The sequence below is a fragment of the Thermobia domestica genome, chromosome 9, assembly GCF_964235325.1.
Source record: "Thermobia domestica chromosome 9, izTheDome1.hap1.1, whole genome shotgun sequence".
Lineage (NCBI taxonomy): Eukaryota > Metazoa > Arthropoda > Insecta > Zygentoma > Lepismatidae > Thermobia > Thermobia domestica.
The window spans coordinates 94398164-94425891 of record NC_137462.1 but is presented as its reverse complement, the minus strand read 5'-3'; the positions used below and the strand labels follow the sequence as shown (position 1 = coordinate 94425891).

At 35.2% G+C, this 27728-nt stretch overlaps 1 protein-coding gene across 1 annotated transcript in view; it reads right to left on the bottom strand.

The window, feature by feature from the left end:
* The window catches only part of LOC145660939 (SCO-spondin-like), an 84827-nt gene that overhangs the window by 37709 nt on the left and 19390 nt on the right, over positions 1 to 27728 (bottom strand). The window contains exons 2-5 of the mRNA XM_081726379.1: positions 25507 to 25692; positions 17294 to 17476; positions 6990 to 7166; positions 1602 to 1769 (exon numbers count right to left, since the gene is read on the bottom strand). Of these exons, the coding sequence (XP_081582505.1) occupies positions 1602 to 1769; positions 6990 to 7166; positions 17294 to 17476; positions 25507 to 25692 (714 nt within the window). The remainder of the gene's footprint in view (positions 1 to 1601; positions 1770 to 6989; positions 7167 to 17293; positions 17477 to 25506; positions 25693 to 27728) is intronic.

Sequence of the window (27728 nt, the reverse complement as noted above, 5' to 3'; positions counted from 1 at the left end):
CTTCTGATTCGATTGGATACTAAAGCGTTGATGAATCTAATGTGACTACTGAACCTTCTTCCTCATTGTCCATATAGCAGTATGAATAATGCACTACATCATTACTACATGTAGGATTTTAGATCAAAGTCAATATATTTTAAACACCTTGGCATTTCAGCTAAACGAATAAAACACAAGCTCAGTCGCGACGTTGCCAAGTGCTAAGGGGTGTAGCTATGACTAAGCAGAGTGCGATCAGGTGGCAGAGGATAGACGTGAATGTATACAAAATAAACGTCGCAATACCGCTGGCCTCTCATTTGCTAGCAGCATTTAAAGGGAACTTGGAGCGCCGCCTTCAAATGCCAAGATGTTTGTAAGCTACACCAACGTTTCATAGCGGACGTAAACAGTGATGTGATGCTAGGATTTTTGGAAAGTATACTCTCAACCATTTTCAAAATTATAACGTATACATTCAAAAACATGTCCCGTATATAAGATTGTTCTTTAATAAGTTTGAGATCAATATATACTAGAATATATCAGGTAGAATACGCCCTATTGCATCCTTAAACATAATAAGGAGCTCTATAGTTGCTAAATAACGTATGACATAGATATAATTTACTGAAATTGATTTTATACATAAGGACATTCTGAATAATTATTTGAAATACTGAATAAACAGTTTCTTTGATCAATATTTTTACATACTGCTTTCTGTTCACGAGTATACCACAGAGACAATGAAAGAAGTGAAATGTTTCATTTATAGCCTCACAGGTCTGCCCTTTAAGCTAGAGGAGAGGACGATTAATGGTAGTAAATAATTTTGAAATTAATTCCTTGTATTCCTTACCGGGAATCGAATTCGATACCATATGAGCATTAGAGACAAGATAAGTCGGATTTCGGATTTGGTTAAATATATATGATTTAATTTCCTATATTACTTAGCTGTGATTTTTACAATCAAAATACGTACTAAGAGTTTGTATTGAAACAAATGTGTAAAAAAATCATTTATATACGAGGAACTACGTAGCATAAAACAACAGTAGTAACACATTTTGGAAAATTGTCTATTGCACATGCAGTATATAACATAACAAATTGCATCTCATTACCTAGTTTACCGAGTTTGAATATTGTTATCACAATCCGATCAAATAAAATAATATAATTTCACTACGCTAAGAGCTTCGTTTTTAGTAAGCTTCAGTGTCACTTGATGACTATCGGTACTTAAGAGAAAATACATGTAGAATTTTGCCTTCGAAAAGGCAACTACTTTGAAAATCTCATTTATTCCCTAGCTGCACAATATTTTAGAACAATATTGCACATATCGTAAGTGGCAAAGAGTTCTGAAATATATCTTTGAAATATTGTCCTCAAAACTTTTCAAACTAACTAAACATTTGGCTTCATCTTATATAATGTGTGTGATACACTCAGAATTTTTTTAGAATGCTCAGATACTCTATGGTATTTCCAATTTGAATTGCTAAAGCGAAGATGAGAAGAACTAGATACTCATATAGTACTTGTTCCAGTATACTATCTATTATTATATGTCTAATATAATTATGTATTATACTTAGATTATTGCTTACCAACGTATGTTGGGCAGTCTTCAGCTGGTACACATGTTCCGTTCACACGTAAAAATCCTTGTTTGCAGAAGCATCCCCTTCTACATTTGGTTTTATCAAGTTTCTCTTTGGGTACACACTCATCAGATTCCATTCCGCATAGGGAGTATTCTTCATTTGGAGGACAGCCTGAAAGAATAATGACAAACTAATTTAGAGCGATGACATTTGAGGAAAGTAATCTTCCAATAATTGACTTGTTGTACTCCAGAAGATAAATATGTATTTTTTCGATTCCATTACTTGTTTTGCAATAAATTGTGTAGCAGAATAGATAACTTTCGTAATATTCTTAGATCTACCAAGTTTCTTGAAACGTTTTCATTTAATAAAGTAATGATTCATGGTTTATATTATCAGATAATGCTGATTTCATCCAGCAAATGTAATGGATAAATTAATATAATATCAGCAATGTAATAATAAATGTACCTGATTCTGGATATAAACCAAGAAATATAAAAGGGAAGAAAACTAACAGATATAGGACACAGATAATATGACACTACTCAGTCAACCATGTAAGTGGCTCATACTTCTGTTCATTCAACTTCAAGGCATAATTACGAGGGGGGACCCAAAAAAAACGGGAATTGTGCTGCAGTGGGGAGGGAGAGTGGGGGAACCCATTGTTGTACCAATTGTCCGTTACGATCATGTCACCTGCTCAGTGTGCGAAGTTGTGTCGCTGTGAGTGCATCGGTTCGCTCTTGAGAGTTTGTTTAGTAAACCAACTTTATCCAGTTCGGCGAAAACGTGATGGCAGATTATCAAGGCGGCTATGAAATTTGGTTTCCTGTTGGGGAAATCGGCCGCGGAAACTACTGTAATGCTGAAGACTGCTTATGGGGATGCTGCCCTAAGTAAAACCAGAGTATACGAGTGGTTTGCACGTTTTAAAAATGGAGAACTGTTAATTGAAGACCAACCCCGTTCAGAACGCCCCTCAACGGCAAGAGCTGACGAAAACGTCGAAAAAATCAATGCCCTCGTTCGTGAAGACCGTCGCCGAACCATTAATCAACTCTGTGAGATGTCTGAAATATCGTGGAGTTCAATTCAGAGGATTTTATCAGAAGATTTGCACATGAGAAGGGTTGCAGCCAAATTTGTCCCTCGCCTTCTCACAGACGAGCAAAAGCAGCATCGACTTGAGGCATGTGTTGAACTTCAAAATCAGCTCAAAGAGAACCCTGACTTTTTTGCCAAGGTGATTACTGATGATGAATCGTGGTGCTATGGCTATGACCCAGAATCAAAGCAGCAATCAAGCCAGTGGAGGAGGTTTTGCCACTGTGGAGGAGGTAAAACAAAAATCGCTGGAGGCCAAAAAGAAGATCCCGATAAATGATTTTCAAAACTGTTTTGAACAATGGAAGGATCGTTTGCAGAAATGCGTTGCGGTCCATGGACAATACTTTGAAGGTGATGAAAATTTGGTGTAAAAATATTGAGAAATAAAGAAGTTACGACGAATTTCCCGTTATTTTTTTTGGGTCCCCCCTCGTATGTTGATAATGATAAAAAGTATTCTGATGACCTTTCGTTTGCTATCTAACCATGCAATAACAATGATAATATTCCACTTATTTAATTTCAAAAACATGATAAGTGGAAAAGGAAGATACTTATATATAGCTGCTTCAGAACTGGAGAACACAAAATACCAATTTGAATGAACAGTACGAAATTCGCCACATGATTAACATTCAGAGATAACAATAGCCCTAAAATCATATATCAGAACAATAGGTCTAACTTAAGATGTCATGAATATAGGATGTGAAGCCGTGCAGCAATATAAGTCGCATGGTAAAATTCTGGATGGAATTTACTTAGTTCACATACAACTGCATTGTACTACAGGAAGCAACATCAGTCATTCAATGCTTATATAGAATAAAAATACAATTGTTTTGTTGTTGTTGCTGCTGTGATGTGAATGGCGTGTTTGCTGTTCTTCGTAAAGTACATGTTTCAGAATAGTAGAGAGCTTTTATCTACTTTTGAAAGAACATTCTAATAGCTGTTTTGTTTCGCAATGGGAATACCTTCTACCTGCACCAGTAACTTATGTCGCCTAGATAAAGAAACCTCATAATACGAAACATATTTTTAGAAAACTTTAAGTGTGACATTCATAGATGAAAACTCGTGCTGATTGCAAATTATGGGCATACTACTCAATTAAGAGTTAAATATTCCAAATTTTGCTGATTCTTCTGGAAATGGGATAGTGGAGCACAAGATATTCATTGTCAGATGAAAACATGGACACCATATAGAAGGAAGGAAAAAGCTAATGAATGCTTTAAATGCTCTTTCAATCAATAGTAAAGACATAAATGTACTTCAATTCATATTAGACTTCATGATGTAATCCAACATCAACAAAATGTAGAATGGTATATTCTTCGGCCGTCTGATAAGAGAATTCGTGCTGGTTCAGGTTCCCGATACATGGTTTAGTCATCTTTTACATTACTCATGTGTTTCATTCGCATCCCTCGTTTGTGATCCTGGTACTTAGGTAACACAAAAGCTGACGATTACAAAACACAAGTTGAACAGTTTGTTGAACAGTTATAGAAAAGCAAGAAGTTAACATGTCTCTGAAACTGGTCTTCCTACACAAGAACCTAATCACGTTTTGGATGCGTAGACAAGGGCGCCGATTTCTACGTAAATTTGGGGGCCCCTTCAGATGCAAAAGGTATATATATATGAGGTTTTTAAGACGAATTGCATTCAAATTATTCCAAATATCGTATATTCGTAAACACAATAAGGGGTGCACATGAGCTTCGCTGGAGGCGGCGCTCCCAATTATTGGCGCCCTTGTGTGTAGGTGATGACTATGTTGAACAGATTCATAAAATAACTTCAGAAATAATTTTAAAAAGTTGACAAAATGGATAGAAAATTCTTACAGACTGTTCTTACAGACTGTGGTTTGGGATTAGGTAAGGATCTGACACACACAGGAGAAAGATCGAACGTAAAACAAAGATATTTATATTTATATTGATTCTAATGCTAATTGCTTTTACATACGCAAGTTCTATGTTCCAATATGTATATTTTACGTGTTATCAATAATTAAGTAGTTCATTATAACTACAGCAATACTAAATCCCCATGTTACAAAATTTCGATTTTAAAACTAAAACCCTTCTCATAGCAATAACTTGGATTATAAGACTTACAGATATACAATATATCTGTATTACAGCTTCGAAAGCTAAATACTACATATTATTTAATACTATAATCATTAATTCTAAATTAAAGAGCAACAAAAAATTAGCTCCAATTAATTTCCAGCAAACTGAAAATGGTAAGGAATATCTACTCTATGTAAGTGCCTTTCTCTGACGGTTAGTGTTGTATAATAACATAACAATGGCTTTCTTTTACAACTGCGCCAAAATTATTGAGATATATGCGAAATGGCATGCATTTTCTTTGAGGACTAAGCCTCAGTGAATGAAGTTAAAATCTAACAAGAGGCAGAGGTTGAACCTAGTCACCTCGCAATGCTTTATAAGAAAAGTTCCACGTGGAAACTATTCGATTTTTATGCAATATGATGTACAAGTAGCTAACTACCTTTCCACATTTCTTATTACTTATAATTCTAATACGTAAATAAGAAGGGTGAATTTATCCACTCCGCAATTTAAATATTAGATTCCTCAATTTAAAAATTAGATTAGAACAATGAGTACCCACAGACTTTTGGTCAAATATGCACTTTGACTTTCATCGTCTACTACTGATAGCGGCATTCTTCACCAGTGCTGCTCTGGGTATGGTAAGACAGTGCTACAGCTAGAGTAGAGAAACGAGCTTGAGAGCCTTGACTGGACTAACAATTCATCCTACTTTATTTTACTTCGCAACAATGAATTTCCAGTTGAATTTGTTAACAAAACAGCTCCTAGAGTATGACGTCATTATTTAATACTTTGACCCCCTTCTGTTCAAAGGCACAAAACGCACTTTGTTGTGTCTTATAGTATACTAAAGGACTAACTATTCCCAAAATTTTAGATTTTTTTGTCCATTCCCATTGAAGATATTGCATATTGAAACATGCCAAATTGTCATAATTCCCCAATTTTACGAATTTTTTTCATGCCTTTTGGGAGCTGCTACAGGTCTGTATATATATATATATATATATATATATATATATATATATATATATATATATATATATATATATATATATATATATATATATATATTTTGTATTAACGTGACTACATGCATTCACAAATTCAGACCTCTACGTCAGTTGTTTCCTCTTACCAAACATGTCTTCAATGTCCAAAAATGTTGTTACTGTACGCCCTGATTTCACTCCCTTCAAATGCTTTTATGCAAAAATGTTAAGAGATCAAAGTTTTAGCTCTGCACGAATTGGAGACGTTTAGCAATTTTCAATTTCGTAGGACAAATATATGCTGAGATATTCAAAACAACGTTAATGCCTGAACTCGAGAGAAAACGCAGAATGGCGGCAGCCGCTGCGTCGCCATGGGCTGTTGTAAAAAATAATGAATTGTGGTTTTGAAGTACTCTGATATAAGATAAACATTAATCAAAAAATTAGATTTTCTTGAAAATGTCGAGCGGCAATTTTTCTTTTTGTAGATTACTTAGCATGGATTGACCCTATATTCAATACTACCCGTGATGATACTGGTAAATTATTACCATTTTCCTTCAAGTTCTTCAAACTACCTAGGAAATTTTGATTTTCTTATCATTTGTATTATATTTCTCACCTCTAAATCAAATATTTAATGATCTTAGCACTATTCGTCTTAGATGTACAAGGAAAATTTGTTTCAATAATTTTTAACACGAACTATTTTTAATGATTATAACAAGCGAGAAGTATATTTCATCTATAGCTTATATTATTGTAGAATCATCTGATTACTGATTTTTTTTCTAAGACTTATATGCAATTTGTCTCTACAACATTTTAGTTTAGATATTTTTTTTTCTAAATTTATATCAATATACGTATATTTAGTATGACAATAGCTACCTGTTCAAAGAACGGACTTATTGGAGAAACATTAGAAATAAGGTACAAACATAATTTAAATAATCTTTCCATCTGAAAGCAAGAATAATATAAATAAATAACAAGAAATATACTGATGCAATGCAATGCAATCATCCCTTCCATTGCTCACAAATGTTGGATTTCCTATTAGAACTAATTGCTAACGTAACTATTTCTCATCGTGCCCAATATTCTGTGCACGCTTAAGATAGGTTATTAATCTAAATACATTTTACTGTGAGGCGATTATATTATAGTATACTTACCATGAATACAATCTGTAACTGATTTACAGAATTGATCCTGTGCCGTTAAACGAACGTATCCTTTTGCACAAGCGCATCGCGTATGCCTTATTAGAGTATGTGAGACAATAGAGTCTTGAGCACATGTTTGTTCTGGGAATAACACATCCAGTTTGTTTTCTTCATTCTCTTCGCACGCTAGTTAGGAAATGAGCAAAATTATTATATGATAAAATACATAAATAATTTATTGTAGTTTACACACAAACATAAATGGCGTAAATATATCAATACTTTACATAAATAAAAACATACTTTACATTCATACATATTCTCATAGAAGGTTTTCCTGAAAAAATAAGAAAATAGTTCAGGAGAGCATGCGGAGGAGAAGGACGTAGTTTCCGAGTTAGAGTTGTCAAAAAGAAATAGGCCTGGAAAAAATGCTTTGCAGTACGCGTTATTGTTATTAACCCTAATACTCCCGACAGCACTTAAACGCATTTTGTATTTTCTGTTGGAAAGGCTTGCTTTTGCCTACTTTGAACCCAATTTTAAGTGCCTATGGGGAATTCCTTGCACAGCCATTACAGATTGCTCAAATATGTATTTTTGATGGCGTGAAACTTCTTTTACACTAATATAGACCATCAGTCTACAGTTTTCCGTGTGTGCTGTAATGTGCTTTTCTCCAACACAATATATTCGTATTATAAATATAGTATAAAAGAGTGAAACTGATTTTTTAACCAACATTCTGGCCGTACTGCTATAGCTTAACGTAATATTTGGGAAGAATGTTCCTCGTATTACGAAAGTACATGGTAAGATTTTTCTTTGGAAATATGTTTCTTAAGGGAATGGAGTAAAACTAAGTACGATTTTCAGCACTTTCCGAATTCCCTCTAAGAAGGGGAAGGATAAAGAATTTCTATTATATTTTCTTTTCCATTTGTTTATACAAAAATCTCTAATTTCCGATTCTGCTTTTATTATACGTGTGACATTTGGTATTTGATCTGTTAACTAACAGTAAGTGAACGTATATTTTGATATTTTCAATATTTCCCTCCAACAGGAAATTAATGCGGGCATTTTCTATAAATTCGTTATTTCCAATTTTTAATCATGCAATATTCAATTCGAGAATTCGCTTAAGTTGAAAATTTGAAATTTTATACTTCAACACTAAATTAAAAAAGGGAATACATGGTTCAGAATTCAGGACGAAGGGGAGCAATTTCTATAATAATAAAAGTCCAGATCCTTTATTCAAAAAATACCTAATGTTAGGATTTGCTTATATTCCAAGACTAAAATTTGGTATGCACTGTAAATTCTTAATTTAAAATAAGGTAATATGTGTTTCGGAGTTTCCGCGAATTCTTCTTTGAAAACTCGGTAAGGGAAAATTCTATAGTATTAAAAGTTTAATTTTTTTCTAAGAAAAAAGGAAAGGGAACAATTTGCAAAGTGTTGGGAAAGAAAAGAATATTTACGCATTCATCCCACACAATTGCATCGTGAGAGCGTTAAAATAATCGTTGCTTCCACCTGGATGTCTCCACTAGCATACTGTAGTTGGTGCCATAGTTAGCCATAGTTAGCCATAGTACATTGTGCATATAATAATCTTCTCGCACGGATAGCAAATCACATCTACTGTGATACGAGGGATATAGTTCGATTAATACAGGTGAAAATGTTAGACCTTGTGGCATTCATGTGACATGTAACTTATAGTGGAACATATAAATGTAAATTACATAAAGCGTATGAATTGTTATACCATTCTGATAACTAGATAACAATGCAAATATCGTAAATGAGTGTATGCAATAAACTGATTTTAAGTACATTGTTTGGCGAAATTTAACCAAATTTCCAGAAAACTCTCAGAGGCTCACTGTCTTAGGACTCACTCTTGCAAAATGAGAGAATATTTAATCTTCCCAGCTCACAAGGAACGGACATAAACGTGTTATTCGAACATCCGAATCAAATCTACTCGATACGATGAACATATAGGAACAAACATATGTTCATGCACAAAAAAAATAGGTAGAAACCTCTCCCCATTACGGACTGCGGGGAGTACCAGGATCAATAGTTCCCTTGGAGGTGGAATGGGCGTCGGGGACAGGTGGAGTTGCCACCATGCTCTTCGGATCTCAATTTTTCATGTGGGGCCATCTTCAGTCCATAGTATACACCGTCTGGACTTTATCATATCTCGTGCAACGCATAGAGAATACATACGATTCTGTGTCCAAGGACATTGCTGGCAGTGCATGATGAGTGGAAGATGTACATGGAACACACTATTGTTGGACAGGGTAATCATTACAAGAATGTGTTTTGATGGTATCCAAAGGGATAAAACGGGTCATAATTCATCAACGGTTAGTGATGTGACAACGTGGACAGCAGCACAGCAACCTTGATCAAAACACAATCTAAGCACATGTGCTGCATGTCTACTTTTGCATGTAAAAAAAATCACATATTTCAAAATGGCCTATTTCAGAGGTTCGCGATCTACTATATAACTTGGCATATATATATACACACACACACACACACATATATATATATATATATATATATATATATATATATTACATTCTCTATCAGGCGCACTAAATCTCATCTCGGAATTCGATTCATCAGTTGGACCCTTTACCTGTGAGTACCGTTGCATTCCAACTGTGCTTCAGATGTTCCACCATTCTTGGCATGCAACCCTGTACAGAATCTTGCATTAGTTTGTAGTAACATTATTGGTGAATTGGCAATGCCTTTCATGTCCTTAATGCTACTCCTTACGCCAAGTTTTCATTGATGTATACGGTCACTTGAGGAATCCCTTGCTCATGCAATTTTGAGTTCTGCATATTTTCGTTATTTTTTACCTGCGCTCTGTACCTTGGATAGTTTGCAATATTGACATCCGAAAGTTAATTTTCCAAGCTTTCGACAACTTGTAGATAAGAAAGTATGTCCGATTGCAGAATTTCAAAATGACTCTTTCTTGTCTCAGTGGCAGGAGTCATATGCCACGAGTTTTATTAGTTATTTTGCAACACCATATATATATGAGGAGTGACTGAAAAGTTTTGAGCCTAACACCGAAAATGAGCATCTAGAATAGAATAACTATATGTATTAGAATAGTACAACCTTTGATATTAATGTGTATCAAGCTCTTGTTTCTAAGTAATTTGTTTCCTCTCTTACAGGCTCTTGAAGTGGGTGGGAATGTAGAAGTTGGGAAAATGAAAAAGATCAAGTACAGGTCAGTAATCGAGTATCTGCAATTAAAAGGAATGTCGGCGGCCAATATCGTTGGTAAATCTGGCACTTCATATCCACCATCAAAGAAAGGGTGCACGAATTTAAATGTGGTGGGCAGAGTGTTGAAGATGATCCGAGGTCTGCTAGACCATCAAGTGCTACCACAACGGAAAACATTGGCCTGGTAATTGGTAGAATCATGGAAGATCGCCAATTGCCGAACCGACAGATTGCAAACAGGCTGAGCATACCACAGGAGCAAGCAGATCTTATTCTGAAGAATGAGCTTGATTTATCGAAAGTTTCTTCTCGATGGGTCCCATGCCTTCAGACTCCCGAACAAAAACACACTCGTTACCTCCTATCCGTGGACAATTTAAAACTGTTAGAACGTAATATGGACGATTTCCTCTGTCAATTCATCACTATGGACGAGCTTTGGATACACCATTACCAGCCAGAAAAAACACAACAATCCAAATAATGGAAGTACCCCTCCTCCGCTTACCCAAAGGATGAAAAGGTGATCCCCTCCACTAGCAAAGTGATCAGCTCTGTTTTTTGGGATTCCCAAGTTGTGTTATTCAATGATTACGTGCAAAGGGGTCATACAATCACAGGACAATACTATAGTGAGCTTTTGAAAAAACTTCGAGGAAATTTCAAAAAAATATTCCACAAATGATGTTCAGAAGCTTTATCTACCATCATGACAATGCTCTCGGCCACACATCAGCAGTTGCCATGGCTGCTATTTACGAATGCGGCTTTGAACTCGTTTCTCATCCACCCTGTTCTCCAAGTCTGGCCCCCTCAGACTTTCACTTGTTCCTAATGTAAAAATGGCTCTAGCAGGACGACGATTTAAACGTGATAATGACGTCATGACAGCCGTGGAGGAGTTTCTGTGCTCAGAACTAAGGGTTATTTTTTCTACTGCAATAAGAGCACTGCAGCACCATTGGAGCAAGTGTGTTGCTGTCCAAGGGGATTATGTTGAAAAATAAAGGTATTACCAAATCTGTACTTCTTACAGTTTCCTCAAGGCTCAAAAATTTTCAGTCACCACACGTATATATATATATATATATATATATATATATATATATATATATATATATATAGACATAGGGTGTTTCAAAACAACACCGACAGCTTTTGGGAGATCATTCCCAACCCTAAAATAACACAAAAAGTATAGACCAACTTGGTTGCACAAATGCTTCCTTTCGGAGTTATAGGCTGCTGAAAACATGATAAAGTGAAATTTCAAGGCCCATAGCTCCAAAACTAAGGGACCTACCGTAGTTGGGTCAAAACTTTAGTTAAGAACTGATATGTGCCCTATCCAAAAATACATGTTTCAGAACCCTAAGATACTCAAGTTCAATTTTTATAGAGGCAGCTTGGCTACAGGAATTTAATTTGAAGTACTCACCAACTACCTCTGTAAAAAAAAAAAAAAATCCGCATGTGCAGCAGGATTGTGAAGCATGGATATTTAGATAGAGAACATACTAGTTCCTAAATAAAGTCTTCACCCGACTACTTGAGGTTCGATAGTTTTGGAGCTATGGATCTTTAAAGTTCATTTTTTCATGTTTTCAGCAGGCTATAACTCCGAAAAGAAGGATTTGTGCACGTAGGTTGATCTATACTTTTCATCTTATTTTGGTGTCAGGAATCATTTCCCAAACGTTGTCAGTGTTGTTTTGAAACACCCTGTATAAGTAACTAAAATGCTATTATAAATTCGATCGTCAGAAAAACATTGAAAATTGCGGAAAATGACTTATACAAAAGTGTATTATAGACTTTTAATCTCTCTTGGTTATTTACAGTCGTAGTACTATGATATCTTTATATTTAATAATGGGTAAAACTAATTTGGATAAGATTATCTTTACTAAAATAATTATTTGAATTTAATTTTTACTCAATAACTTGGAATGTTGCTTAAGTACAGGATCATCTGAAATAGATCCTTCAGATATCCATATAGTCCTGTACATTTTTCATAATTTATTTTCTGCCATTTTTATTTTTTTCTTACTATCGGATTTATAATAGCAATTATTTATTTAATATTTTCTGGTATGATAATTTCCGAATTTTTTAACAGTATTAGTTAAACCATTTATTTCATTACCTTTCATACAAATCATTTTTTTCTTACAAACTCAATAATCTCTGTCTGCCTTATGTACACTTGTCTATAGACTACACTCTTTAACGTATCAATACGGAATGTTAAACTTAATGCTTTTCTAACATCCGCCAGACTTCAAATTTCGTCCAATCCAGAAAAATGGGAGTAGTTTACTAACGGGCAGAAATAATAAAAATATCGAATGTTCACTGAAAGGACTGCAACTAAATTCCAGAAATACTAGTTTGCTCCTAGGGTTAGCTCTTTCGCAAAGTTTTCTCAAAACTGACCTTTTCGAGTTTCTTCTACTTCATATATATAAATATGCTATTAATATCCTGACATAATTGACACAACTCATTTGCCCTAAAAATTCCACAATGGGTAGTTTGATCTTTGGGCGAGTGAGTGTCGTTTTGGACGATATTCTTAAAACTAACTCAGGCAATTTGGTAAATTTGCACATTTAAAAAAAATGTCCCGTAAACTCCTAACAAAGCTCTAATCTTAAATCATAGAAATTCTATATTTATATGTTAAACATTTTTTTTTAATTTTCATAACTAATAACTAATTCCATGACTTACCGTACCCGAAGTGTCAATGCCGCGTTCCCAAAAGCTCTCCATTGGCTTCTCTCCTTGGCCAACTCCATCAATTTTCTATTTGGTATTCCTATTTCTGCGAGATCTATCTTAATATTGTCCTCCCATCTCCGTCTAGGTCTTTCTAATGATCATTTTCCGATTGAATTTCCAGTTAAAACTTTTAAAGCATTCCTACTATATTCCATTCTGGCTACATGATCTGCCCATTTGAACCTCCTAGACTTGATGACCATAGCAATGTTCGGTCAACGGTACAAAATATGCAATTATACGTTAAGAATTTTCTTCCATTCCTCATTCCTGTTCCTCTTGGGTCTCAATATTTGTCGCTGGATTTTACTCTCAAATACTTTCAGTCTGCGTTCTTCTCTCAGAGTAAGCAACCATGTTTCGCAATGATACAGCAGAACATACAGTATTATCTTTTATTGAGCTCCTTATTTCTCGACAAATTTTGCGACGACAAAAGATTTTGAACGGAATAATAACACGAATTCCCTTCTTTCAGTCTACATTTAATTTCTTCCTGAATACGGTGTTGGTCTTTTAATATTGACCCTAAATATTTTAAAGTATCCACTTTATCGAAAGTATTATTTCATATTTTGACTTATCCGTATTTTGCATTATCACGATTATAGCGAAATACTATCTACTTAGTTTTCTATGCATTTACTTCTAAACCCAGGCCCTTCACGCAGTTAATAACACCTCTGTATTTCTTTCTACTGTTCTCCTGTCAGCCCCTATCAGATTTATTTCATCAAAATACGCCGTAACCTGGGAATGCCATTTAGCTTACAGTCCTGGTTGATATCTTTGATTTCCCTTATAGCGTCCTCGAGAATAAAGTTAAATAATAATGGCGACCATTCAAGACGTAAAGCATCGTGAAAAGGAAGTTGCGTTCTTGGACTTTACATTGGGATTAATTTAAACACGTCTTAATTAATGTAAGTAGCTTTTTCGGTACTCGATGTTCTGTAATATTGTCGTGCAACTTTTCATACCTATCCGAGCTGTAGTCAGTTTCAAACCCGAACGTCCTATTAAAATGTTCAGTTTTGTCGCCTTGCTTGCAAATTAGAACAATATTTAATTATTTATACTCCTGTGGCAATTACGCCTTCTTCTAGGTAAGAAAACGGATTATGTGTATCTTGTTCCACATTTTGTTCCGTCCAGCTAGAATGAACTCAGCAGGAATTCCGTTGACACCCGAAGATTGGGTTTCTTTAATATCTTTACAGCAATTTCTTCTTGTGTTGCATTAGGCTGTGGAATATACAGTTCTCCTATGTACATTCCCCTTTCTCCACAAACATTAGTTTCTGGCTGCGTGTTAAGCAAATCGTTAAAGAAATCTTTTCATTATTCAAGTTGCTATCTGTATCAGTGAGAATTGTTTCGTCGGCTTTCTTTAATATACAAGCGCGAGGTTGATAACCTTTCTTAGATTCGTTGATAACCTTATACATGTCCTGAATGTTTTTATTTTTATTCTATCATCTTCAAGTTCAATGATCTCAGCTTTCAAAAAAGCACATTCATCTCTTTTAGAAATTTTGAAATTTTCCCGACTGATGTCGATGAAATTTTGTGTAATTATTTCGTTTGAATTTTCTAGCTGATTCAGTTTGTAACGCTTCTGCAGGTTTAGTATATTCCTGATAGAGCCATGGTATTCCCTACGTATTTCTGTATGCCGCAATTTTTTTTCTTTTGTTGAAAGTTTAACGTCATTCCTAATTTCAACAAGGTATAATCAACACTAGTGCACTCCGAATCTTTTAAACTGAGAATCTATTCGATATTTTAATCTCGTATTCCACTCTCATCTAGTTCTTCTCTATTTTCTTTAAATTAAACGTCTTAACTTTCAGGTGATAAATATCTTTTTTATTCTACGATACTCTCTCTGTTATTGTTGCTGCTACCAGATAATAAGCAATGTCACAGTCAGCACCTCTGAACGACCGAATATCATTTATGCTAGACTGTCTTCTTCTCTCTACTAAAAGGTGATGAATTTGATTATGTGTGTTTCCACATGGTGAAGTACAAATATGTTTATGAATGTCGCGATGTGGGAATTTTGTACTCTTCACGATAATGTTTTTGGATATTGCAAAGTTCACGAGTCTAACGCCATTATCATTACTAGGGCCCGGATTTCCATGCACAAACAAACCCCAAAATATCCATGTAAATATGCACGAAAAATAACACAAATATGCACTAAGAAATGCATTTAAAATTTTTAACATGCACTGAAATATACACTAAGAAAATAAAATGTCAGTTTCTTACAAAAATATCTTAATGATCTCTGTTGCAATGAACTCTAAACATCTTCCTCAGGAATTCTTCTGTCAACGCTCTTTGTTTATGAATAAGAAACATTTTGTACGTCGACAAGTTTCGTTATAAATAAGTAGAACTCACTGGTACATATGAAAACCAACAAATGTCTTCCTGTGTTACGTTCTCTTACAATTCCATTTTTTCACCGCAAAGTACATTTGCAATGCCACAGATTGTTTTGTAACCGGGATTTTTGCCTAATACCTTGTAAAGTTTATCTGACGCTATTTTCCCAAGACCGTGAGTTGTTTCACTGAACAAAGTCTGCGATAATTCGCCCAATAAGGAGAGTGAATTATGCAAAATATTCTTACGGGATTCCAAGTGTCTGATAATTTCAGGTATTCTCGAGAAGTGGTTATACTTAAATTTGTTCTCAATGCCACCTGAAGGGAAATATTTTTGAGACACATAAATAGCGGCTGCATCATCGAGACTTAGTGAGTCTAGAGTTGTTTTCACTTGCTTTAAGTTATCTGCATAATATGGCACAGCTTCTAGCCACAAGCTCCAATGGTTGAGAAGGTACTGGAACATTTCTCGCAACTTCGCAAAAGATACGTACGTGCAATGGAGCTTTCACAAATACTTTTTTACATTTAATACATGCGCGTCTTATGCTAGATATTAGTATCTGTTGTTTCTGCTACACAACGAAAACCGTGCGCAAGACAAGTCAGGTGGACTATATTATGATAGGATACAACATTTCTTCTATTATTCTATACGACATTTTATCCTACATCTGCGTTTACAAAGTGAGACAGTTCACTTTAAATATAATCTACTTTCTTGTAATATACTCTCAAATATGGTAGTATACAGCAATAAAATTAGGAAATATGCAGTATCCTGCAAAGTTTATGAAATATGCTTGCACATCGAAATTCACTCAAGGCATGCAATTATACGCACCATCACATGCGTCTCAAATGAATGCTTGCAAGTTCGTCGGAAAGAAGAAAACATTTTCCATACGTTTCTGCATGTTACTATAAACATGCATTTTGTATATAAATCCGGGCTGTAGTTATTACTTCCCTTATGCATACGTTTGTTCCCTATGATCGGTTGAAAATATCATCTAGCTCCATCTTCGCATTGAAATACCTTAATAGAATTTACATATAGTATCGTAGGAGTTCGTTAAATTCCCGTTCTACTGCCTCGTAAAAACTGTCATTTATATCGCTATCCTTATCTTGTTGGGACATGTACACGACCCTTAAGAGTAATAAAAGAAAGCCTCTATCATTAACATATGTAACCTGTTTAACTGCTGATTTTATTCGTTTGGAAACGAAAATTCCTGTTTTTACTTGGTCACTTTTATTTTCTTAACTGTAAAAGAATGAGAAATTTCCGAAATTCACAGCTTCCTTTCCTTTTTAACTTTCTGAATTCGTACCAAGACTGTCCTATACTTCGCTAAATCAATTATTACAGATTTCAACGCACCTGCTCTATGAAAACACCTTATATTCCATATTCCAATTCTCATGTCCATTTTACATTACTGAGGGGCAAGTTAGTAGTCCTGATCCAATGCTTCTGTGAATCTTCATTAACAAGTGTCTTTCACAGGATGAGTTTTAAGCCTCACACCGAACCAGCAAGTTCGAGAATCGCCCCTGGTAGTCTGTCAGCGGCTACTTTTTCAATATATTCGCAGCTAATCTCTATACCTAGAGGCCTTCTCCTCCATACTTAACGTGGGGGACGTGCCATGCCGTTGTGACAGGAACCCTAATTACACATTTCGAAAATGCCCATTGTGACTGAAACTCAAACACACATTTTTGAGCTGTAATTGCTCAGATAAGAGCTTTACCTCAAAACAGCAATCGGAATGTGAACACTATTAGACTTTTGAAATAAATTAAACAATTAATCATTAAATGTATACTTACGATGACATTCAGATTCTGGCACGCAGATAAATGTATTAAATGTACTTGAAACAGCTCTGTATCCCTCTTGACAAAAACATCCAGGCTCGCACTCATTTGTGCATATTTCAGGATTATATTTCGCTTCGCATGATGTTTTGCAGACGGATCCACACATTTTATACTCCATCGGTGGAGCACAATCTATTAGAATAAATTAGTACATCATTGTTCTGGTAATCATGTGACTTCCGTATTGTATAAAACATATGTTATTCTCATAGTTATATCACAATATTAAGCGCCAAATGAGTTAAGATCTACAATGTTACTAGCTTTCAACGCGTAATATGCGTGGGTGTGAAAGGAATTGAATTTTCGATTAAACAGAGATAGATCAATTAATTTTCAAACCTAAACGCTGATGTCGTATGAGAACCGTGCTAGTTATTTACTTTGAAACTGGTATTGAAATTTATTCCAATTAAGCTATCATTTATGATAGTGGCAACGAGAAAACACAGTGTATGAGTAATGAGATAAAAGCTAAAATTATAACTAACTCTCAAAATTTAATTTCCATTTAGATAAATTGAATTTTGATAATGTGTAAATATAATCAAATTGAACAAAATGATAGACAAATTTCTCATGTGTACTTTTCTAGAAAATAAAATATACTAATTTTTTGTGGCTAAAGAGTATGTTGCTTGTTGTCAATCTTGATTTCATTGGAATAAACTCCTATTTATTTATGCATTGGATATGTGACAAGTTTCAATCAGAAGTTTCCATCTATTTTTGTTCGTGCTCCCCTTACTGTGATCTACATACTACATGTAAAATTTGCTATTCACAATTTATGTACATCTTGTATTTATTAACTATTCTCTGATACTTTATGTTCAACTTAATGAATTTTACATAAAAATACTTAATAAACTGATATGAATACATTTTACATCCCGCCTTTAAACATAAAACTTAAGACCTTAATCATAGAGCTATTCTGCTGCGCATATTTTAGGAGCGCAGGGACCGCTGTGGCTCAGTGGTAGACCGTTCACCTCTGGTACTTGGGGTCCCGGGTTTGATCCCAGCCCCGCCAAGTGAACTTCGTGGTGGACAAACACCGTGTGCGTGGGTTTTCTCGGGATTCTTACGTTTCCTCTCACTTTCTTCATTCCACCATTTCATTCATTTCTCATAATCACTTTCCTTTAGCCTAACCGGCATAACTGTGGGACGTAAAACTTACATATTTCATTTAATTTCATTTAAATGGGAAAAAATATGCCAACAACTGAATACTTGACAAGCAGAGGTCTTAGTGTAGTGGTTAAGACGCTAGATTATAATTCCAAAGAACATCAGTTTAAATCCACTCCAAGGAGTATTTTTTTTATATTTGTTAATAATGCATACAGAACATAAGAGGTGGTAAAACAGAGCGTTTAATATGCTAATTGAAAACGAAAAATGAAATGAAATCTTTGAGTTTTACGTCCCACGGTTATGCCGGTTAGGCTAAAGGAGACGGTGATGATGAGTAATGAATGAAATGGTGGAATGAAGTAAGTGGGAGGAAACGGGAGAACCCCGAGAAAACCCACGCACACGGTGTTTGTCCACCACAAAGTTCACTTGGCGGGGGCTGGGATCGAACCCGGGACCCCAAGCACCAGAGGTGAACGCTCTGCCACTGAGCCACCGCGGCCCCTGCTAATTGAAAACGAAGAAGCAGGCATATATAATCAGAGGTATGTATCAAAGGGCGGTGATCAGAAAAATGAAACTTTCCCGAATTTCTAACATTTGAGTCTGCAATAGGCAAATTTCTTGAGAAATGTGCATATTGCAGAGACCATCACGTCAGTAGTGCCACAAAATTTCTATACACGTTTGCCGATAATTATCCTCTGAGACGAATGCAATCTTCAGTTCGAAAGTTTATCTCTCTTCCGCTCTCTCTTTCTCTTTCTCTCTCTCTCTCTCTCTCTCTCTCTCTCTCTCTCTCTATATATATATATATATATATATATATATATATATATATATATATATATAATATGCATAGAGAGAGAGAGAGAGAGAGAGAGAGAGACATGTCCCAGAACTGAGAGTGGGATGCGTCCCTTTAAATCGATGAAATGACAAATAGACGCTTACTAATAACAATTTCTAATACAAGCAGCTATAAAATATCAAACTGATTATTGCAAACATTGTACTAAACTATCCATTCACCTAAGTTTCCAAGATCCGAACCACATACCATTCATATCCCGAATGCCAAAATATTGTGATTCACACGAGTCCCGCTCTTGCAAAAAGTGTTCTGTGCAAACAATCACAAGTTTTGGGAGTAGGGACCGTATTGACACCACAATATGAAGCTATATAAATGGAATCTAACAGATTCCTATTCAGTTGTTTCTTCCTACAATTAGTTTTATTCATACAGTATGTAACAGTTTTGTTCATAAACGTTGATTTTTTACTGAAATAGTTCTTTATTCCAACTAAAAACAATACATAGAGTGCCAAGTAATAAAGTAACCCAAACAAACCCAGGACGGTGAAAAAATACAGAAATTTCTTTCTTAATAAAATTCAGACGAGAAAAACAAAAAATGTATTTCCTAGTCATCTCCGAAGATTTATTTGTTCCTAACACCAGTCTTGATTTCGTTTATTGTGGATATAACGTTCTAATTCGCACAGATAGAATGAACACGTTAGAGTTCATTTTGAGTTTAACGTTCCGTTCAGCAGCGAGACTATACGAGACGAGGACCTACTGATTAACATGGAATCCGAACCATATGTGCTCCCACTACGAATCGAACCCGGGATTCCCACGCCAAATGAACATGTTAGACCTGAAACAGTTCATCGCTTCAGTCTTGTGACATGGGTTCGCTTATCGACCACCACGGGGTCGAGGATTCGAACCCATAGTGACCCGCTGATTCAATTACTAGTACTGGAGATGTTATTCCCAAAACACGAAAAACACGATTGCGAAATTTCCAGTTAACTAGATCTTCCAGACTGGGTCGATCAATCTCTGGTGCACATAAAGTGTGTGTGATATATATATATATATATATATATATATATATATATATATATATATATAGAGAGAGAGAGAGAGAGAGAGAGAGAGAGAGAGAAAAGAGAAAGATGCAAACACATGATAGAGAAACGTCTAGAAAGACAGGGAAGGACGAACATAAATAGAAAACCAACTTACCATTACAGTGCATGATGAAGAACGCACATACAGTTAACTCAGATTCTCGCCGGTGTTACCTTGTAAGTTCTCCAACCGTAGGTGCATCTCTGTTTGCAGCTATTACTTTATACGAAAAAATAATACTACCTGAAATGGAAATTGAACCGATATTTTCCATTTGGGAGTCTAGCACGATACCGATACTCCACCGGTTTCTCTAACCAAAGTTTAACAAATGGTGTAGTGTTTGTTTCTGAGAACGATAACACGAAAAGCGTATAATGCAAATCGATGAAGTGTTTCGTAAATACTTTGCTTTTTGCGTATTTTGTATCATCGCAACGTTTCATTCATAATACCTTCCTTCTTTTCTAGCCTTTAAACATCCAATTTTCTTCAAATGTACAATGAATTTCAGCCAATCATGTAGACTAATCATAATATAATCATTTCTCTACTGAGACGCAGCATATCAACGCTGTCTAAACGTTGATAGCAATAAGTTGGTCCACCAAAATATTTTCAAATGGGTTGTATAAAACCATATTCTTCAATTGTTGTGATTACCAAAAATAAAATTTGGAGAAGTGTGTAGAACCAGAGTGTGGGTTCATGAAAACTTACTGAATTCACTTTTTTTTCTTCGGTGGGTATTCCAGAACATGAAATTTTAAAGGATTTTATATGAGGCTTTGTCATTGCACATGATCCTATACATGGGTTTATTAACCCACACCTTTAAAATAGCAATGTATCATGGTCCACTGTTCAAGAATGTTTAAATACTAGTCTTGACCCACTCTTATATTATCGAAGTACTAAAAGATTAAAATATTACGTGTTGGGTAGTACTAGGAGACATACATCTGTAAATTTTGGAGTTCATTTTAAACCCTTAGATTCGTATATAATTGGCAGAATTATATTTAGGAAAAATATTGCTATAATCTTGTAATTAAAAACTGTTCATGTTTACCGTAAATTGAATATTAGTTACTATATTGATATTAGTTCTGATAGTTGAATATTGCATTCAAATACATGAATTAGTTACTGAGTGTTTAATAAGGACAAAGCAACGAACCTATTTGCTTCGTCAATATATGGTCAATAGCTTGGTACTTACTGTATACTAATAAATCAAAATAAACTCTAGTAAACAGACAAGAATGGATCACGTGAAATATTTCTGTGAGATATGGTATTAACTGTTTGACGCAATATCCAAACTCAGTCGAGGGATGAACGGAAGGATAGACGGACGTACTAACAACAAAATATCATAGGCCTCTTTACGTCTTCCTAAACTCCTATTAAACTCCATAAAGCTCCTATAAAAACCTAAGGTTTAGAATAAATTTATCGAAACACGAAAGTAAAAAAAGAAAATAAATCATTTAAGTAAGTGGTGTGTAAAAGTTTAAAATATTTAAAATATAAAATGCATAACTAGAAAATGAACCAAAAATAGGAACAATAATAACATATAACTGGAAAAATATAATAAAGTCTCGGTTAATGTTAACTATTCCAACTTCACGAATAAGATTGAGTTTACACTAAATTGAGAACTTCTTTCTTCCGAAACCTGATTAAGATTGTTTAGGCAATTCTCAATTTTCTAAACCAACTCCCTTACGTCGCTGTTACGCAACGAAACACAACATTTTTTTTACGGTGTAATGTCACTTATATTTAAAACTAGCAGCGTTCACCCCGCTTCGCTGCGGTCACCCCGGAACGCAATAAACTTTGTTACTTAGATAATTTTTACTTTTTCGCTTTCAAGTGATATGATAAAAACCATAGAAGATTGCACTAATGTTAACATTATATCGCCTGTCATTTATGTTAACCCGCCCCGCTTCGCTGCGGTCACCCCAACCCGCCCCGCTTCGCTGCGGTCATCCCGGAACGCAATAAACTTTGTTACTTAGATAATTTTTACTTTTTCGCTTTCAAGTGATTTATAGCGCCTGTCAGTTATGTTAACCCGCCGAGTCACAGGGTCATGCGGGTTGCATATAAATACGTTTATTTTTATACCTATGATGAACTAATAACAAAGGATTTGTACGTATGGACACCTGAATGGTCAATTATCTCAAGACACTGGTAATTGAAAATTAAAGTGATATGATAAAAACCATCTAGGGTCCACATCCTAACAACCCCCCAAAAATGAAAGAAATCGGTTCAGCCGTATTAGCGTGATGAGCGGACAAAGGATTTTTTGTACGTATGGACACCTGATTGGTCAATTATCTCAAGACACTGGTAATTGAAAATTAAAGTGATATGATAAAAACCATCTAGGGTCCAAATCCTAACAACCCCCCAAAAATGAAAGAAATCGGTTCAGCCGTATTAGCGTGATGAGCGGACAAAGGATTTTGTGCGTTCTCTTTTATATATATAGATTTGAATTTGTTTAGTATTACCCTACAACCACTTAAAATTAGTTGCTGACTGTATTGTTATATTGGAATTATATCGTAATCTACGTAAATGTATGATTCATTTCTTTACTCGTCTATATCTTCTCTTCAAGTCAAGAAATTTGACACTGTCCATTACCTAAGAATTCCCCTAGCTATAGTGTTGTCCGCAACAGTTGTTTCAATCCTTTTATACACAAACAAATAGGCTACCATTAGGCTACGTAACATATTAGAAAGCATACATCCCCTTTCTGTTGTGTGTCTGGGCAACCCTGCAAATTATTGTCTCTTTGTGTCTAGATTTACGACCAGTATGAACCTCGTCTTCAGGATACACGCTTATGGTACGTTTTTTGCCTACACATCCCTGAAGGCAGACGATTTGTATGACCGACTCTTTGTTAGCCATACGTTTGTGCTTTTTCACAATGTATTTAGATCCACATTTCCAATAAGAATTGACATTTGGTTTTTACCACTTACCAAACTGTACACGAGGAACAAGGAATTTTAGAATGAGTTCGTAGTGTTGTTGAAACATTACTCAGCCTTTAATGTCTTATACGGACGGGGCAAAAACTGAGACTTCTTTTTTTCCATTATACCTCTACAGTTTATCTAAATCATCTGTGTTCAGTATTCACTGCTGAACTAAGAGTATTTACGTTTGTCTTACTTTATGCGATATAGTTTTTGTTGCCTCATGTTCTTACCTTCACTGACTCGCAAAGCGTTATTATAAGAAAACAAAATGTCTTTACTACACATTCTCTCGTGAAAACGTCCCGCTACCGCTTTAGGTTAATGTTATTGTTGTAATGTAAATGATAGGAAATATTGGTACTTCAAAAACGACAGAACCGGCACAATACCTTAGAAAGTGTTTCAAATCAGTGTTTCGTACAAACAAACCTCAGAGATATGTACCTTGATCCCAGGTAAATATTAAAGAAAATTAGGTACCAATTCATAATACAACAAATTGTCTTAAAGTCTCGTCTCCAAGGAAGAATATAAGTACATACCTCAGTCCTAAATAGTATTCAGAGGAATTAAAATATCATAGCCCATAACAATACCTCATTTCAAATGCCAAGGGCTTTCTAAATTTATGTTCCTACTAATTCAAGAACTTCATATATCAGGGGTATAGAAGCAAAACTTGCTGAATCCATTTTTCAATTTCGTCTGGAAACGTAAACGAAATGACGCCTTTATGTTTCAGAATTGTTACTTTTTTGCTTGTTTCTTTGTTTAGTGGTAGATTTCACTCATGTGCACTAAGTAGTAACCAGAAACAAGCAAACTGTCCAACAATTCGGAAATATAAAGGCGCTACATTTTTGTTTCCTGAAAAAAAAATTGAAAAATGGATTTAGAAAATTTTGCCTTTATATCCCTAATATATGGTCTGTTAGTCAGTGCTTTGCACATTAACATGATATCAACTTTTCATATTTTTCAGAACATTTAGTAGTTGTTTTGTACAAACCATGCTTTGTCACTGACAAGTGGGTTGGAACCAATCCATCGAAACTTATATTATTACTATTAAACCTGATTTGGTTGAATGATGGACATTGTCGCGTACTTGCCTCTAAGATGAAGTGATCCGTGGCGAGGACAACATCCACCAAGAGAGAATGCAGTACGAGGCGCACCCAGAGGTACGAGGCGCAGTACGAGGTCCCATAGCTAGCAAACCGTCGCGCGAATTGACTGCGTGCATGTGAGAGAGTAAGGTCCTAGTATGGTGCATGCGCCAGCGGAACTTACAATGTGCTCTCAGTAGCATCGTGGCAGCTGTGCTAGGTTTATGGACCTTGCGTCATGACCAAGCTGTTCCCGCAGATTTCCCGCTCCTTAATACATACCATTGTCGCAGAGTATCTGTTGTTCAAGAAGTTGTGTGCCAGATGGGTGCCGAAGCAACTGACTTCAGAACACAAAGCAAAGCGCATGGGGTCAGCATTGACATTTTTGCAACGATACAGCTGACGATGGATTTCAATCGGCTATGCACTGTGCATTCAAAAACTTTATCACTGCTCGCACATCACTCACGGAATGGGAACGTCCGTCTTCAACCACTGTCAGGACACTACTGAGAGCACTAGTGAAGTTCCGCTGACGCATGCGCCATGCTAGGACCTTACTCTCTCACGTGCACGCAGTCATTTCGCGCAACATGCGGTTTCCTAGCTATGGGACGCGTGGGAAACTTACTTTTTGGATACGCCTTGTACATCAACATGTTAACAAATTGTATCCTTTAGGACTGGGAGGTTAGTGGTAATATAAATTTAATTCCTTGAAAATTTTATAACATGGTGCTGAAACAATTTTTTACGAACACATTTCACTTCACAGCAAACGCTGATAACACCGCTTTTAAATAAGTAAAATGCAAATGGATTTCTACAATTGTAAACACTTTGATATGGTCGGTTTATTATCTATGTACTATACTGTATGTGTTTTGTATCATTTTAATTTATCCTAATGTATCCAGTGAGATTCTAGATCAATGTTACTCAATGTTATTAAAAACTTACTCATACTTGAAGGGCATTCAGATATAGGAATGCATTTGACTGGATAGTACCCCATATTCCATACATAACCTTCTTTACAAATGCAATTCGGAGCAGGTAAATAATCGCATAAATACTTGGCTGGACGTACACAAGTTCCTCCACAAACTTGATGGTAGTTGTAGACTTCATTTTCACCATCACATACTGGAATGAAAATAACCAATCAACACAACTATATATATATACCCGAAATGGACAAGATGACCATTAATAAGCTTAAACGTTGAATATTAATTCATTAGGAAGTACTGTAATATTGTTACAATCAGAACATTATACTTTCTTAATCTACTCAAATTGCTGATAAATATAATATAATTCGGCAAATGAAACACTAGTAGTATATGAGATCATATATAGTATTATATAAAAGAATAAAAGTAAACAACTTGTCATCACCCAGATCATACTACTATAAGATATAAAAGTGAAATTTCTTCAAAAAGAAACCCGCATCTTTTCACCCAAGATGATACAAGAAAATATTTTGGCAAACGTTGTGACTGAAGGACTGAATACGTGTTTTAGTACTTCAGAAACGTTTTTGTTCTTAACGTATGAACGTGTGATAATTTGTATAATATTCCATTATTTATTCAGAATATATCTAATGAAGGAACAGTTTAATATCAAGCTGTGGATTTAGTTTTCGAAATCTTAAATAAGAAATAAATGAATATTTATTTTAGCATATTTGAAACTAATGATATTAACGGGTGAAAGGAGGCAATGTCTGTAATATTAAAATTATTCTTTATTTTTTATTCATGGAATGTCCATTCTAAGAATTCTCTGTAACCGGAAGCGTCAAAATCATTATTTGAATTTTTAGCAAAGAACTAGATGGAGCTGCGCTCTTTGCACAGTGCATCATTCACATATGAGCATAACTGTTCTTTACACATAACTGTTTCTCACAACATATGTACATGTCCCTTCACAGACACAAGAGAAAGATGTCTTGATAAAAATCGACAAGGGGTACATTAAAGGAAAGATTTTTTCGGTTATTTTTTCAATATCTCGCACCGTTTGCAAAATTTGAGCCTACTCTACCTCCGATTGAAGTTTTTAATTCATGTATGACCAGTGTTTTCTTTTTTATTGCATGCAGTATATACCTAGGTAATAAGCAAACACATTACACACGCAATTAATTATAATGTTGGTGATATATGGTGTTCATTAGGCAAAATACTCCAAACAATAAAGATTCCTCTTAGACTGGAGAAATGCTTATGTTTCGGTTTTCATTTCTTTTGGCACTGAAACATGCGCATGGGGAATATGCAACCCCTGTATGCAACTATATGGTGTTGAAATGTGTAACTCGTAGGGTATAATGTTTTACTTCTTTTAGAACTTTAACACTTCCAGTGTACTGCTAAAAATGTTATAAAGAAATAACGGTCATGTTGTTTTAATATTCTTTAGAACTGGACAATCTACACCAAATTTGAAATCGCCCAATGAATACAGCACGTTTCTAGCACTTGTAGTTTTCGAGATCTCATTGTCGAAATGATTGGAGACAAAAATATAAACCTATTATTTTAATATATATACTAGCTGAACCTGCGCTGTCTACTCAGCGCATCGTTCTGTTATGACCATGAATCTCCTTCCCACTGTGCATGTCTCCTTACTCACACAAGTAAAGCATAAGAGATTGACAAAGGAAGTGAATTGCTAGATGTTGGAGTGAGTTTGTAACAAATTTGTTGAAGTAACACGATATCAAGTGGAAATATTTTTCAAATAAATACATATTCGTCGGAGTACGCATCATTGCGTCTCTTGAGGCCTTTGAGGTTGCCAGCTTGCAATAGGTTTTGCCATTCAGATATAAACAAAGCGCCTGTAATTTCTGTTAAGCCGCCATATGCAACTTCCCTACTGTTTGCCTAACACCGTAGGTTCGACCTGCAATAATGTTAATCTTATGGGCTCAAAACGGTCCCTAAAATGTTGAATAGAACAATAACGACAAGGTTTTTTAACATTTGAATGAGAACTGGACAACCTACACAAAATTTGGAATTGATTAGTGAAAGTGGCACGTTTCTACCACTTATAGTTTGCGAGATCTCATTGTCGAAAGGATTGGCGACAAACATATAAACCTAGGATTTTAATATATAGACTAGCTGAACCTGCGCTCTCTACACAGCGTATCATTC